This window comes from Corella eumyota, chromosome 3, assembly GCF_963082875.1.
Source record: "Corella eumyota chromosome 3, kaCorEumy4.1, whole genome shotgun sequence".
Taxonomy (NCBI): domain Eukaryota; kingdom Metazoa; phylum Chordata; class Ascidiacea; order Phlebobranchia; family Corellidae; genus Corella; species Corella eumyota.
Window position 1 is genome coordinate 7,417,664 of NC_137492.1, and position 15,344 is coordinate 7,433,007.

The 15,344-nt window shown below is 27.7% G+C and overlaps 3 protein-coding genes across 3 annotated transcripts; all 3 read left to right on the forward strand.

The window, feature by feature from the left end:
* Window positions 1–1,516: 1,516 nt before the first annotated feature.
* LOC145746177 (serine palmitoyltransferase 1-like) lies at window positions 1,517–7,275 on the forward strand. The gene is made up of 10 exons (XM_082564380.1): window positions 1,517–1,645; window positions 1,965–2,170; window positions 2,495–2,661; window positions 3,013–3,145; window positions 3,461–3,590; window positions 3,945–4,142; window positions 4,575–4,767; window positions 4,949–5,003; window positions 5,089–5,203; window positions 5,975–7,275. The coding sequence occupies exons 1-10, from the start codon at window positions 1,586–1,588 to the stop codon at window positions 6,158–6,160; spliced, it is 1,443 nt and encodes a 480-aa protein (XP_082420506.1). The 5' UTR covers window positions 1,517–1,585; the 3' UTR covers window positions 6,161–7,275.
* Window positions 7,221–11,303, forward strand: LOC145746178 (serine palmitoyltransferase 1-like). The gene is made up of 10 exons (XM_082564381.1): window positions 7,221–7,369; window positions 7,685–7,890; window positions 8,045–8,211; window positions 8,281–8,413; window positions 8,622–8,751; window positions 9,045–9,242; window positions 9,383–9,575; window positions 9,696–9,750; window positions 9,878–9,992; window positions 10,245–11,303. The coding sequence occupies exons 1-10, from the start codon at window positions 7,313–7,315 to the stop codon at window positions 10,419–10,421; spliced, it is 1,431 nt and encodes a 476-aa protein (XP_082420507.1). The 5' UTR covers window positions 7,221–7,312; the 3' UTR covers window positions 10,422–11,303.
* Window positions 11,304–11,573: 270 nt separating this feature from the next.
* On the forward strand, window positions 11,574–13,894 carry LOC145745282 (leucine-rich repeat-containing protein 23-like). The gene is made up of 9 exons (XM_082563313.1): window positions 11,574–11,715; window positions 11,883–11,995; window positions 12,206–12,380; window positions 12,439–12,517; window positions 12,681–12,811; window positions 12,913–13,049; window positions 13,117–13,193; window positions 13,255–13,391; window positions 13,508–13,894. The coding sequence occupies exons 1-9, from the start codon at window positions 11,629–11,631 to the stop codon at window positions 13,559–13,561; spliced, it is 990 nt and encodes a 329-aa protein (XP_082419439.1). The 5' UTR covers window positions 11,574–11,628; the 3' UTR covers window positions 13,562–13,894.
* Window positions 13,895–15,344: the final 1,450 nt, after the last annotated feature.

The window sequence follows — 15,344 nt, forward strand, 5'->3', positions numbered from 1 at the left end:
AAATTTTATTGAAGACTAAAGAGCGAATTTTTAGCCATTTATTTTTCTTTTTAACCTCGGCTAAAAATTTGCTGCACAAATGAGAGAATGTTACACCTGGACTAATCTTCGTTACGCTCTTGCGACTTTATTTTCTTTTTAGCTCTCTTTTTTGTGCCCAAGCTTAAAAAACTAGACCTACCTGGGCCTAAAATCCGTTTCATGTTTCTGACATTTTTTCGTGTTTTTTTTCACCGGTAATTTTTTGTCACGGCTAATAATTGAAAACAAAATTTATTACCCAATTTTTTTTTGCAACAGATAAAATATTTTCGGTAATTTTAATGCAAAACTCAAAAATTAAAAAAAAATATTAACGAAATGATTTTTAAAGACTAATTAATAAACAGTTTATTTATTTCTAAAAAGTAGACCTTTTTTTATTTCTAAATATTTTTAACTTAATGGAAATTGGCTTATTTAAACAAGACTGTTTAGGTTCTTATTACAAAAGCTGAGTCTACATTCACTTAGCGCTACAGTCAAAATACCAGCTAGATATTTTGTTTTGTGTCTCGGCATTTTAAGTTGAAAATTTCAGGAATGTGAAAAATTTCAGGTAAACCTAAATTAAAAGTTTAACTTTTTGGGCACACTTATTTTTTAATTTAAAATTCAACAAGACAACATTTTTGGCAAGAAACAAATTTTAAAATATCTTTAAAAAAATGTTTTTGAAAAAAAACAAAAAAACAACAACTTTGTATTTTAGTATTAACAAAAACATTAACCAAAACAACTTTGAAACACATGACTTCATAAACTAAACATTTTTAGTGCAATTTAAATAAATTCTTTAACGTAATTACCTTTAAAAATTTCAAACCTGAACGTAAACAAAATCTTTTGCCAACCCTTCACCAAGTTAAAGTCACTTTTCATGTTAATTTGTGGGGTAGTATTTTGACTTCTTTTAGGATAGGGTTACATGAAAACAATTTTTAGAAACACAGTATGTGAGTCATTTAAAGCCTAGCCTAAATAAAAACATGACTATTTAGACTCAAAAATCCGTCAAAAAATAAAATAAACAACATTTTTGTTACAATAAAAGTATTGTTAAGTCTGTTTTTAGCTATATGGTCTTGCAACGGAAGAGCTAATGGTAAAAATAAACAAGTTTTCTTGTTAATAGGAAGTATTAAAATTACGGTATAACCAAATTATATATATAAAGTCACGTTTTATAAAGCAATGTTATGTAGATGACTAATTTTTTTGACTAATTATGACTAATTATGGTCGTTAACATTCACATGGTCAATTACTATGCTCCTTACATTTAAACAATTTTTTAATTAACATGATTTAAATGATTTAGGAATGCTTTTTATAGATTATAGTTCAGTGTAAAATTGACTTTTATATAAAAAATTTCTCGTGGAGGATAAATATTTTTATGATCACTACCGCCACCTAACGTCAACTGTTAAAATAGGTTTGGTCCGAAACTTTTTTCTTTAAAATTATTTACGTTTTTCCGTAGTAACTATAGCAAATTTGTAAATAAATAATTTTGCTTAAAACAAATTAAAATTCAAGTGGAATGGAAGTAGAGCAATCAGAAAAATGGATTCTGGCCGAGGCTATTCATTCCATGTTTCAGGTATATATAACTTAGTACCACTAACTGACTAAAGTCTAAAACTAAACAAAATTATTTATTTATTTAATTTTAACGTTTTTGTGTTATTATTAAACTAAGTTTTACTAACGATCTTTTTTGACTTTCTGATTATCTACTGTAAATTATTAAATAATATTTAAAATATTGTTATAGCTTCTAAGCTTGATTAATAAAATACACTAACTAGATTTTCAATTTTTATTTAATGACTTTTCTTTCTTTTTACTTTCGAATATTGAAAGTTATACATTTACCTATTTTTCTTTTCGTACCTGGTATAAAAATTACTAATTTTTAGGCTCCACTCTATCATTTAATGCTGGAAGGACTTCTCGTGATTTGGATAATTCGACTTATTTTCTCAAAAAGTTACAAACTTCGAGATAAAGTTCCCTTAACTGAAAAGGAAAAAGACGAATTAATTGAGGAATGGACGCCAGAACCTTTAGTCCCTTCATTGGATATAACAAGAGCAAAAGCAACACCCTACCGATTAGTTACAGGGTAAAAATAAACTTTTAATTCGTGTACTAGTTAATTTAGAAAACCATTTACCAAAAACATGGTTTCTAAAGCATTTCGTTTAAACTGTCATAAGAAGGTATGGGGAAACAAGGGTATTTCATTATATGACTTTGTGAATAGTGCAAGCTTATATGTTTTTTTGCGATTATGGTCACTTGGCAGTTTGTCATTTACAGAAACTATTCTCAAAAGTGATTTGTTTTGTATGATTTTTTCGTGAATGTCATTGTTTACGTTTGGTTTTTGTTTAAAAGTCTTCTTGTTTTTTATAATTTGTTTTTAATATTTTTTTTGTATTTTTAGACCTCCTGGTAAAACAATTGTCATAGACGACAAGAAATGTTTGAATTTATCCTCGATGAATTTTCTTGGCTTTCTTGGTAACGAAAGGATAAATGAACAAGCTTCAAAATGTATTAGAAAGTATGGGGTTGGCTCATGTGGGCCAAGAGCTTTTTATGGAACAGTAGGTGAGTAGATATTCTGCTTTAAAATATTGACAAATAATATTTTTTGTGCTATTAACTGTATTTATTGCTAACCAAAAATATATATATAAAAAATAATGATTACTTTTCTAATCTATAATTAAGTTTAGCACGTACAATATTTTTTATTGCTCTTTTTAAATACCTTAAAAAATAGCTTTAAAATAATTATATTTTTGTGTGTTTTTTTTACTAATCTCTAAATTTTGGCATGCTATTATTTAACCATAATTTTTCGTAATAATTTGTGTGTAAAATAGCTTATAACCTATATCTCTTTAAATAATTTGCATGCAAACTCCTCTGGTAAGTTAAGAAATAATTCTAATGTAGACGTGCATGTCGAACTGGAGGATAGAATAGCAAAATACATGAAAAGTGAGCGGGCTTTAACTTATTCTTACGGCTTTGCTACCATAGCCAGTGCAATCCCCGCTTATGCCAAACGAGGGGATATTATTTTTGTGTGGGTTTTTGCTTCTTTTTTAGCATTGTTTTTATTTATTGAAAAATAGATTTTTAACATAACATAAAAAGTGCAGTACTTATAAAATATACATGATTTAAAGAATTCTGAATGGGTTAGGGTTTAAGTAAATCAATCCTATTAATCCATTAAATTTAGTATATTTTGTAGGTATCCTTAAAAGTGTGTAAGATCACTATTCTATTGTTGGTAGTGTATTAATCAAAAATAACTCAACATAGCTTACAATATTTGGCCTAAATTTTGTTCCAAAATGTTGTGGGTTTTTTCAATTTATATAACTATTTTTAATAGTGATGAAGCGGTTTATTTTGCTATTCAAAAAGGATTGCATGCATCTAGAAGCAAAATTATAACTTACAAACATAATGATTTAAAAGACTTGGAAGATAAACTGATTGCTCAGGAAAAATTGGATAAAAAGGTAGATTAATTTATACTTATCAATAGTTTGCTGTACTTTTAGTAAGCTATTTTAATTTTTATAATATGGGTGCAACTAGCAACTAATATTTACTCACGAAAGTTTATCATAGCACTATGTCTATGAATTTGACAAACTTGTATATATTTATAAACATATATATATATCGTTTACCGAGCTCTATTGTGTGTTGGCTTATATAATAAGTGTATATATCATGTTAATTTTAATATGTATATACCTAAAAAGCTTTCAGTTTGTACATATAAAAATTATTAACTAATTACAAAACTTGGAAAATATCTTAAACTATTAGACAACTAAAATATATTTAATTTTTTTTAATTTCTAAAGGACCCCAAAAAAGCATCAGTGACACGCAAGTTTATGGTTGTTGAGGGAATATTCATGAACACCGGACAAATCTGTGACCTTCCTCGATTAATCGAACTCAAGTATAAATACAAAGTAAGGTTGTTTATCGATGAGAGTTTATCGTTTGGAGTACTGGGAGAGCATGGTAGAGGAGTCACTGAACATTTTAATGTGCCAGTAAGTGGATCTTTTACTTTATGGTTCTAAGAAAAATTCTTGTACTGTACGGTTCTTCATAATTTTTTTTCGTACTTTGTGGTCTTTGCTAATTCTCTTCTATACTTTACCGTCTTTGCTAATTTTCTCTTATGCTATACAGTTCTCACCAATCTCTTGCCTATACTTTACGTTTCTTGCTAATTCTCTCTAGTACTTTATGTTACTAAATTTAACTGAAAACTGTAATGTACAAAGGATCTAAAATTTTTCTTCCTTTTGTAACATTATGTATATATTTAATAACTTGTAAAAACATATAAGCTATGCTAAATCTTTATTTGTTACTTAGGCTGTATTGAAACTATGTTATGGATTTTATTATAGCCTATAAAAGCCAACTTTTGCAGTTTTTGTTAGTCCAAATACTAGTCAAAAAATTACTTTCTACAGATAGAAAAAGTAGATTGTATATGTAGCTGCATGGAATACTCTTTAGCTTCTGTTGGGGGATTTTGTACTGGACGTGCTTATGTTGTCGACCATCAAACTTTATCGGGTCAGGGTTACGTCTTTTCTGCTTCATTGCCTCCATTGTTAGCTCGTGCTGTTATCGAAGCTCTTAATATCATGGAAGAAGATCCAAGTAAGTTAATAAATTTTTTTAAATTTTTTGGCAATGTTTATATAAATATGTATATAAATATGGGTTGCCTAAGCTCCTACATTTATTTTATTTAAAAGCACGTGTTACTAGTAAGTAAATTTTGTGGAATTTTTTGATTTTTATAAATTTGTTATTTAAAACAAACTTTAAAATTTTTCAGGTATTTTTGCTAGAGTTAGAAGCAAGGGAGCTCTTATGCAACAGTTACTTGCAAAGTATGTAAAAACCTAATTTCATTCACAATAGAATAATTTCAATTTTCTTCTCTTAAATAACCTCATTATTTAAATTTGTTTTTAGCACTCCTCACTTAGAAGTATCAGGATATTGTGATTCCCCGTCATTCCATCTTAAAAAAATTAGCCCAGGAACAATTCAGGAAGATAAATTATTTTTATCAAAAATTGTGGAACAGGTAAAAATAGTTAGCTTATAAAATTGTTTACTATATTACTTTTTAATTAATTGTTGTCAATTTAACTGACAAAAATCACTAATATATTAATAAGTTGAATATAAACTACTAATTTTTTTTTGTATATATCTTTATCCTGTGGCAGTTTGGGATATTATAGATATTATAATTGCCTGATAATTATGCTACTGATTAAGTGCTGACTCAGCAAGAGTTCATACCGTTTATAGTGCCTTACTCAAGAGCGCTATAGCATCTTCACTATACTAAAAATGTAAATAATTTATAGGTTCAATAAAATTATAAAAAGTCATAAAATAATAATGTCAGGAGAAAGTCAAAATATCATTAGATCATAAAATATAATAAACATGTGAAAATATATCAAATGTATACTAGTTGTGTTATATAAAATATTAGAAACATATTTTTAAGGAAATACAGTTATTTATTTGTATCATTTATCTAATTAAGTGAACAAAAACTGTAATAAGATCTTTCCTTATATTTGTAATGGGGAAACGTTGTCAATAATTTAGTCTATTTAAAAAAAATTTATTACAGAAAGTCAATTTTTCAGTTGAGTCTTTTTTATTTAGTTTATAGAGTTAAAAAATATTTTTGCAGAGCATATAACCATGTGTACAAGCAAAAAACAGGCTAAAAATGTTTTATTTTTAATTAATTCACAAAACTAAAGTAATATTGAGTAAAGTAGAATAGCCAAATATTAGTTAAATGTTGACAATCTAAAAAAAATTATTTTTTTAGTGTTCGGACAAAGGTATCTGTCTGACAATTGCCAGCCGTCTGACACACGAAGAAATGGACCCTGACTGGCCGCCTAGCATAAGGGTCGCTGTGTCAGTTGAAATGTCAGACAAGGAACTGTCAGACGCTGCTGACATAATAAAAAATGTGGCAGAAAAAGTTGCCGAAGAAATGAATATAAATTAATAATTGCAGAAAATTAAATGATAATTTGGCTAAATTATAAAAAAGCTTTTTTAAATTTGAATTTAAACTCTTTTTTTTGTTTATTTGTTTTGTGTTTTGTAAAAATTGTAAAGGGGTCTTTCTTTGTGACTTAAAACTTTGTTAAATTTTTAAACAACTTTTTTGCAGCATTATGTTTTGTGATAATTTTCCAGATTGTTTTTTGTTAAAAAGTGCGAAATTAATTTTAATAATTTTAAAAACGCCCATTAGGGTAATAAAAAAAAATTAAAATAGGCACAAAACTTTAGGCTGTAAATTAAAGTAATGTTTTTGTTAAAAGAGCCATTCAAGAAATTTTATTTAATTTTTTGTTGCAATTATTACCATGACTATCTATTTTTTAACGATTTTAAAAATGTGCAAAAGACTTTAAAAATTTGTTTAATATTAGCTAGTTTTTTTTATTTAAACTTATAATTTAGTTACTTATTGCAATAACTTTAGAGTTAGTTATTTTTTTGTAGTGTGGCGTTTTTGTATTTAAAATGGTACGTCTATTTTTTAAAAACAATTTTTAAAGGTGGCCTGTACAAGGTTTTTTTTTAAAAGAATTTTCAATTATTGAAATAATTTTTTTGTAAAATCTTCATGTGCAGTAATTATTTTACTAAGTACTTAAATAAAAGATTAATTATAATTTTATTTTTAATTGAACTCTTTTTTGACTCAAAATTTGTGCCTCAATTGAAATGTCTGTATGGTTGTGATGTGTAAAAGGAATACAGTAGCAAAGTTTTTATTGTAATGTACCGTACTCGATTTATCAAAATAATTCTCTTTATTTAGTGTAAATAATTCATTTTTTGTTAATGTTTTGTCTTAAATACGTAAATTTGAAGTAATATTTCACAAACATAAATTGTATTCCAATTTATTGCTAATTGCAATTTATTGTTTTTAAAATTCTTATTATTATTCTTTGAATTTGTTTAACTTATTTTTTTAAATTTGTCAGTTTAAATTTGTTTAACTTATTTTAACTAAATTATCATTATCTTAACTGGCTTAATAGGAGAATTACTATTTCTTAATAGTGCATGTTTAAATTTTTTGTTTATGTTGTTTTTATCCAGGTTTTAGGAATTGTTTAAATATTTTGTTGTTGTTAAAATGGTTGACCCTCCAACACAATGGGTTGTTGCTGAAGCTATTCACTCAGCGTTACAAGTAAGTTTCACTTATAAACTGAATTTTGATTTATTAAACAATATTAGTTGATCTCACATGCCATTAATGACATTTTAATTATCATGAATGATCACAACTCTTGACTGCAATAATTTAAATAATTTACCTATGCACCACAAACAACAATATTATTTATTTTGTAGGCCTAAAAATTGGATAAACATATATATATATATCGTTTACTAAGCTTCATTATATATAGATGTCATTTTTTATTGTTACAAACCAAATATTTTAATCTATTTTTTAAATCCAAATTTTAATCATATTTAAATTTGAAAACCTTTTTTACAGGCTCCATTATATCACTTGATCTTTGAAGCGGTTTTAGTGATCTGGATTTTTCGTCTTCTCTTCTTTAAAAGTTATCGGATCCGGGACACTGTTCCCTTAACGGATGCTGAAAAGGAGGAGCTAATTAAAGAATGGGAACCAGAACCCCTTGTCCCACCACTCGAGGTTACTCTTAAAAAGTCGACACCATATCGAACTGTGTCTGGGTAGGTTAAATTTAAAAAAAAAATGTTTTGGTAAATATTTTTTTTGTTTTAATTGTATTTATTTTTTATAGTGTTTTCTTACTAATTAATAAAAAAATGTGGCGGTTTGGTTTTTAAAAATTCAAAATTTTATTTCTTCAATATTTTTCTTTAGACCTCCTGGTAAAGAAATTACGATTAATGGTTCAAAATGTAAAAACCTTGCCTCAATGAATTTCCTTGGCTTTCTCGAGAACAAAGAAATTAAAGAAAGTGCGGAAAATTGTATTCGGAAATATGGGGTTGGGTCATGTGGTCCCAGGGGATTTTATGGGACAGTAGGTAAGTAAAAAAAATATATATATATTTTTAGAAAAAAAAATATTAAAAATTATTTAAATTTTGTTTTAGATGTTCACTTAGAGTTGGAGGAAAGGTTAGCAGAGTTTCTTGGAGCGGAAGAATCAATTATTTATTCTTATGGTTTTGCTACTGTAGCCAGTGCCATTCCAGCTTATGCTAAAAGAGGGGATATTTTATTTGTGTAAGTTGGTAGAAATATTAATTTAAACAAGTTAAAACATAAAAAAAGTTATTTTAAATGAAAAATACACTTAAAATAAGTTTTTTTCCTTTTATATTTACATTTATTAACTTATTTTTACAAATTTTGCATTTCTAATAATATTTGAAAAGTCTTGATTTTTAATTTTTTAGTATTGTTCTATAAATTATAATATTTTTTAATTTAGTGACGAAGCAGTTTGTTTTGCTATTCAAAAAGGAATTCACGCTTCTAGAAGTCGAGTTATTTATTTTAAGCACAACGATCTTAAAGATTTGGAAGAAAAGATAAAAAAACAAGAAGTTATTGACAAAAAGGTTTCACAAAATTTTGTTTTTTAGTAACATGCTTTTAAAATAGATAATTATTGAAAAAAAATAATCAAACTAATTTTTAAATTTTTTTTACTGTGATAATCCATATATAATGTGGCATAGTAGCTAATATACATAAATGTATGTCCAATTTCCAGCCAAGCAAAATAAAAAAAAAACTTTAGTTTATTGGTAAATTGTCTAGGGTGAATATTAGTTAAGAGTTGACCGTATTATGACAATTAAAATGCCGGTCAAAGGACGGTCGATATGTATTATTAAAATATTATTCTCAGGACCCCAAAAAAGCATCAGTGACACGAAAATTTATGATCGTTGAAGGAATATTTATGAACACCGGACAAATCTGTGACCTTCCTCGATTAATTGAACTCAAGTATAAATACAAAGTGAGGTTGTTTATCGATGAGAGTTTATCGTTTGGAACCTTAGGTTGTCATGGAAAAGGCGTTACTGAACACTTTAATGTACCGGTAAATACTTAACTCAATAGGACTTTTATAATTTTTATAAAATTTATAAAACTTAATAAAACTTGTAAATTTTTATTGTTTTAAATTTCCTATTGCCGTATTTCGGATACTATTGATCTAAAATTTTTGGCTTTTTGCAGGTTAGCAAAGTAGATATGATTTGTGGCAGTATGGAATACTCTCTAGCATCCATTGGTGGATTTTGTTGTGGAAGTCGTTATGTAATCAACCACCAGAGATTAACCGGCCTCGGATATGTATTTTCAGCATCGTTGCCCCCATTGTTAGCTCGTGCAGCGATTGAAGCTGTTGATCTCATGGAAAATAAACCTGGTAATTTAATATATTTTATTAAAGGTTTTAGGTTGTAAATTTTTAAAAAAATTTGTTGTTATTTTTAAGTTTTTTTTAGGGTAAAATTACTATGGTTATTACTTCAATGTTTTTTTTTAGAAATGTTTATTGGTCTTAGAAGTAAAGCAGCATTGCTTCAAGATCTCTTAAAACAGTAGGTTAAAAAAAAAACTTTTTTGTCAAGATCTCAGCTTTTTCTTTAACAATGTAATTAAATGTTGGGGCTTATCTCTTTTTGAACATTTTTGGGTATTTGAACAATATTTTGATTGTTTTATTAGAATTCCAGGGATAGAAATAACAGGTTACCCAGAGTCTCCCTCCTTTCACTTGAGAAGTGAAAATTCAACAAACAAACAAGCTGACTTGGAATTCCTGAACCACATTGTAAAACAGGTTAACAACAGTTTTTTATTTACATTTATTTATCTTAGATGTAGGTTAACTAGGAGTTCTTAACATTTATAGCATCTTACTCAAGGGCACTACAGCATAAGAGCAGGCAGGATTGAACCCAGGACCTCATGTAAATACATTCCTTGGTGGAGAATCCAAAATTGAAGTGTTCTAAGTTATTTCGGGTTAAACTATTTTTTTTAAATTTAATCTGTTTTTCTAACTTTTAAATTTGTAAACTTGAATTTTTAGTGTGAGGAGAATGGTGTTTGTATAACTATTGCAAGTCGTCTTGAACAAGAACTTAACAAAGATTGGCCCTTCAGTATCAGAATTGCTGTGAACAATAACATGAGTGAGTTAGAAATCAAAGATGTAGCAAAAGTGATTGAAAAAGCCGTAGCCGCTGCATTTAAAAATATGGCATAAAATATTTTTGGAAACTTTATTAAAAAAAATAATTGAAAATGGATTAAATTAAATGTAGCATTTTTTATATTTATTTTTAAGTTTTTTTGTTAAAAGTATTAATTCAAAATCTTGCACAATTTTGCAGTATATTTTAAATTCATCTGACATTTTTTTGGCCCTTTTTTTTGGAAAAAAATTAACACTATTTTTGGGATACTTTAAAAATTTTATTTATTTAAACTCACCCTTACAGGTTCAATTTACCATTTGTGTTTTTATTTTTAGTATAATGTTTTCTTTTGTTAACTATATTAAATGTATTATGTCATATATCTTATTACTTTTACACAACATGGCTCAACTTTAACTATACAAATCAATTTTTTAAACCTTAAATCTCAAACATTTTAACAACATTATTATTATTATTTTCAGTTATATCAATTTTTTATGCAAGTATTGTAAATGTTATGTAAAATAGAGTTTTGTATATATTGTAGTCGTAGTATGGTAGTTTTATTATATTAGATTAGTATACTAATTTTATGATGATTTTTGAAGTGTTGATCTTATTTTATTATTATTTTGTACATGTCTATTCAGGTCTCTTGATATCAGAACTAAGTATTGTGAATTTTTCAACATTGTTTTATTATTAATCTCTACCTATACCATCTTATCAATTGTAAATTAACTTTTACAGTGTGGTATAAACGTTTTTAAATTATTAATTTTAATGCATTGCATACACATTTTTTTTAATTTAAAATTTAATTTTTTTCAATGTTCTTATTTGTGATTCGTCTACTATGCCGAAATGTGCCCAAATGCAACTTTTATTTTGTCAATATGTTGTGTGTTGTAGTTGAATAAATTTTAAACCGTTTGTTTTAGACTACACTTACAAGTCACAATTGTCAAGTTTTAAGATAAAAAATAAAGACCACCAAGAAATTAAAATAAAAAATAACAGTTCTGGTGTCTTTCCACACCTACACGATGTGCTAACGCTTATTCTGTCTTTTGAGAAGTTTTTATTTGTATATCTTAATAGTTTTAATATATTGGTTATTTCACTAATTTTTTTTAAAGAGGATAAGTATATTCAAAAATATTAAAAAACCACACACTCGAGGTCGCAAGGTATCAGTTACCGGTTGCTAAGGGAATTTTAAAAGCTCATGTTTTAATATTTTAGTTTTTTATTTAAGTTTTATTTATTAAAATGTCGGAGGGTTCAGATTTCGAAGATGAAATCACTGGAGGTGGGGAAGAAGAAGGAGGAGAAGACGGGCAAGCAGGAGAAGGAGAAGTAAAAATTTAAGACGTTACTTCCACCAAAATTTTTTTTTTTATTTGTTTTTTTTGTTTGGGTTTTTGGTATTTTTTTGTTAAATAAATTTTTTCATTACTGTCCAGAAACCTAAAACTTATATGCCTATAATTATTTTTAACAAAATGCTATAATTTTTGTTTTAGCTTTTACCTGAAAATCCTCTCACACAAGAAATGATTCCAGAATGTTTATCTTTGTTGTGTAAGATTGGAACTGGGCTTGCGCATGCCTATGTGAGAATAGATGCCCACGAAAGGTTAGTCACTTTTCTTTTTATCCTTTATATTAAAATGCTAACTTGCAATCAAACAGTCAAAATATAGGTTACTTTTTATAAATTTGACCTAGGGTTAAGTGGACTTAGGTGGATGCTATTCTCTTGCTTTTATTAACTATTTAAAAGGAGTAAAAGCTAAATGTTTAATATATTCTTGGTATGTTTTGCTATAATTTTTTCACGTTTCAGAGACTTAACCGACATTCAATTGCTTAAGAATTTTATTCATGTCCGATATGTTGATATCTCTGGCAATTTAATTAATGATTTATCTTCCTTAAACAACTTAACTCATCTTCTTACCCTAAAAGCAGACAAAAATAATATTACAACAGCGAAGTTGGAAACTTTACCCTACTTACAGGTATTGTTTTATATTTTTTAAATTTAACGTATTATATTTATTTACTATTTTTTTTAAGGTTTTGGACTTATCGGGGAACAAAATTACAAATACAGAGGGCATTGATCATCCATTGTTGGAAAAAATTAATTTAAATGGTAAGTGTAACAATTTTTTTAACTGGATATTTTGGGTTTGTCAAATGTATAAAAATTGTAATGCCCTACAACTTTACCTTAAAAAAAACAGGTAGTTAGGGATTATTTTTGCATGAATTTTATGTTATTAATGTTCGATACATAAACATTTATGCCTACCTAGGTAACCAAATTACAGAAATAAGTGGATTATCACCCAAAAGTTTGATGAATCTTCATACACTTGAACTAAGAGGAAATAAAATTGAATCCACTAATGGAATTTATCTTCCTAACCTTAAAAATCTCTACTTGGTATGTTGAATTAATTATAAAGTATTGTGTTTTGTCAAAGTACTTTCTTTAATTACCATTTCTTTGCACATTTTATCATTGTTGGTCATGTTTTAATTTAGGCCCAAAATATGATCAAGAAAGTAGAGGGACTGGATAGACTTGAAAATCTTGAAAGTTTACATTTACGAGATAATCAGATTGATAACTTGGACGGATTCTCAGAAAACATGAAGAAACTGCAGTACATTAATTTAAGGTTTGTTATACCACTTTAGTTTTAAAATCTAATCCTTAATTTAATCAACTTATTACTTTATTTTTAGGGCAAACAACTTATCTAACTTAAAAGAATTGAACAAGTTAATTTGCCTTCCATTCCTAAGAGCAATTGTTGTAAATGGTAGGTTTATATGTTATTTATAATACTGTTTTTGTTTAAAAAAATTTTAAATCTTGTCCAGATAATCCATGCATTGAAGAAGATGGTTACAGACTAGAGATCCTTATAATAGTCCGAAGGTTGGAGAGATTGGATAAGGAGGAATACACAGAAGAAGAGAGAGCAGAAGCTGAGGACATTTATGAGCAAAGAAGACAGGTTTATTTTTTTATAATTTTGGTTTTTGTAAAAAATATAATATATTTTCCACTTTAGCAGTATGTGTTAAAGTGTATTGATAGTATACAGAACTAATGTTTTTTTGATTTGTTAAGGAGGAATTATTAAAGACAGAGGAAGAAATGGAAGAGAAAGATGATGAAGAATAAGCTGCTCATCAAAGATTTTTAATAAATAATTTTCCACTGTTTTTTAATTGATTGTATTCTTATCAACCGTTCTTAACACGGGTCCCCAAAAAAAATGTTTATTTGGGTTAGTTGGTAAATCTTTTTTAGAGACAAGACCTTGCAAGATTTTAAATTTTGTTTTTTTGTTTTCTGCTCCTGAAGATGAAGAAATTAAAGTTTCTTGAAGCACTGTAAATCTAAATGGGTTTAAATTAACGTTTGATAAATTATCAAAGCAGCTTTTTAACTATGTACTTTTTTATTGTATTTGTTTTAAAACATTATATTACATTGTTTATATAAAATATCCTAAGTTTTTGTGTGGATTTAATATTTAAGGTTATTTTTTCTACCCTAATTAGGTTAACACAATTTTACCAAGAAAAAAATCAGACAATGAGTTTAAAATTTTTTATTTATGTCAATCTTTTCGGGCGAAGGTAATAGGAAGACATTCCTCTTCTCAAAGTCTCATTTATCACATCTCTTATACTACTGTTCCTTCTCACATTTCTTGCTTTTAATTTCCAATTAACATTACTATCAGATGATCTTATCACAGCCCCCGCTACTGATGACGACATGACACTAACGTCATCACACACTACAATTGGCTCGTCGTCTGTGACGTCATTGTCGATAACGATTGGTCTGTCGTCGTCAAGCCAACGCTGTGCTTTGTCGTAAGCGGAAATAGACTGAGGCTGCTGGGGTGGTAGGCTGGTTGGTTTTTTAAAAATTGGTTCGGGTTTTATTTGGCTTGCCTGGTTTAGATTTGGTTTATTGAACTGAAATTGGTTAAAATCTGAGCAATTTTGCTTAGATTGGTCCAAATTCAAAACACTTTGGTTTAAGTCAGGCTTGTTTTGCTGGCTATAAAGAAAGGTTAATTTATTCTTGTTGAGAGGGTTGCGCCGGTTTGGAAATGCTATATTGTGGTTAAAAGTAGGTATTTTGGATTGAATTTGGTCAAAATCTGATTCACACATTTCTGTATTTTCCGACACGTTATGGATAGTAGTCGTTGGGTCAGAGCTTTTATCACTATCAGAACAAGATTGATCTGTAAGCTGTGAAGACTGGTTCTTAGATTTTAAACCTTCACTTGGCATTGGGGAATTGTTTCTTGTCTCAGCTTGTAAAGAATTGTCAGATTCTAAAACAATATACGACTCAAAACGTCCAAAATTAATAATTATTAATAGTTAGACAACTAGTCGTACATTGTTAAGCAGGGTAAAACTTTGCCAGATGTTGGCTACAATTTTTTCTTAATCTTTAAAGTATATAAGTGTCTTAATATAGAAACACCTAGTTTAAAACAAATAATACAGAAATTTATGAACAAAAATTTATTATCAACGCATACAATCATAAGGTCGACGTAGTGATATACCTTCGTTGTCCGATATACAAGCATCATAATCATTTTCGCCGTAGTAGTGGGGTCTATATCGCATGTGTAATCTATTCATTTTTCGTCTTCGGTTACCTGCGTATAAATTAACCGTTTTACAAGTCAATAAAAATCTATTTAGGATTTTATGAGTACTGACATACTTGAATAACGATGATATCTTTTTTCGGGGAAATATCGTCGTTCTAATGAGTACTTTATCATGGAGCCCAGGTCTTTGAAGAAGTTTAAAATGTTGACAATTGCTTTTAAAACTATCGGTAAAAAAATGTAAACGCTTATTAGTAAAATGATATCAATCTTTTCTACAGTTTGTTTTACTATAAGGTTAATATAAAACCAATA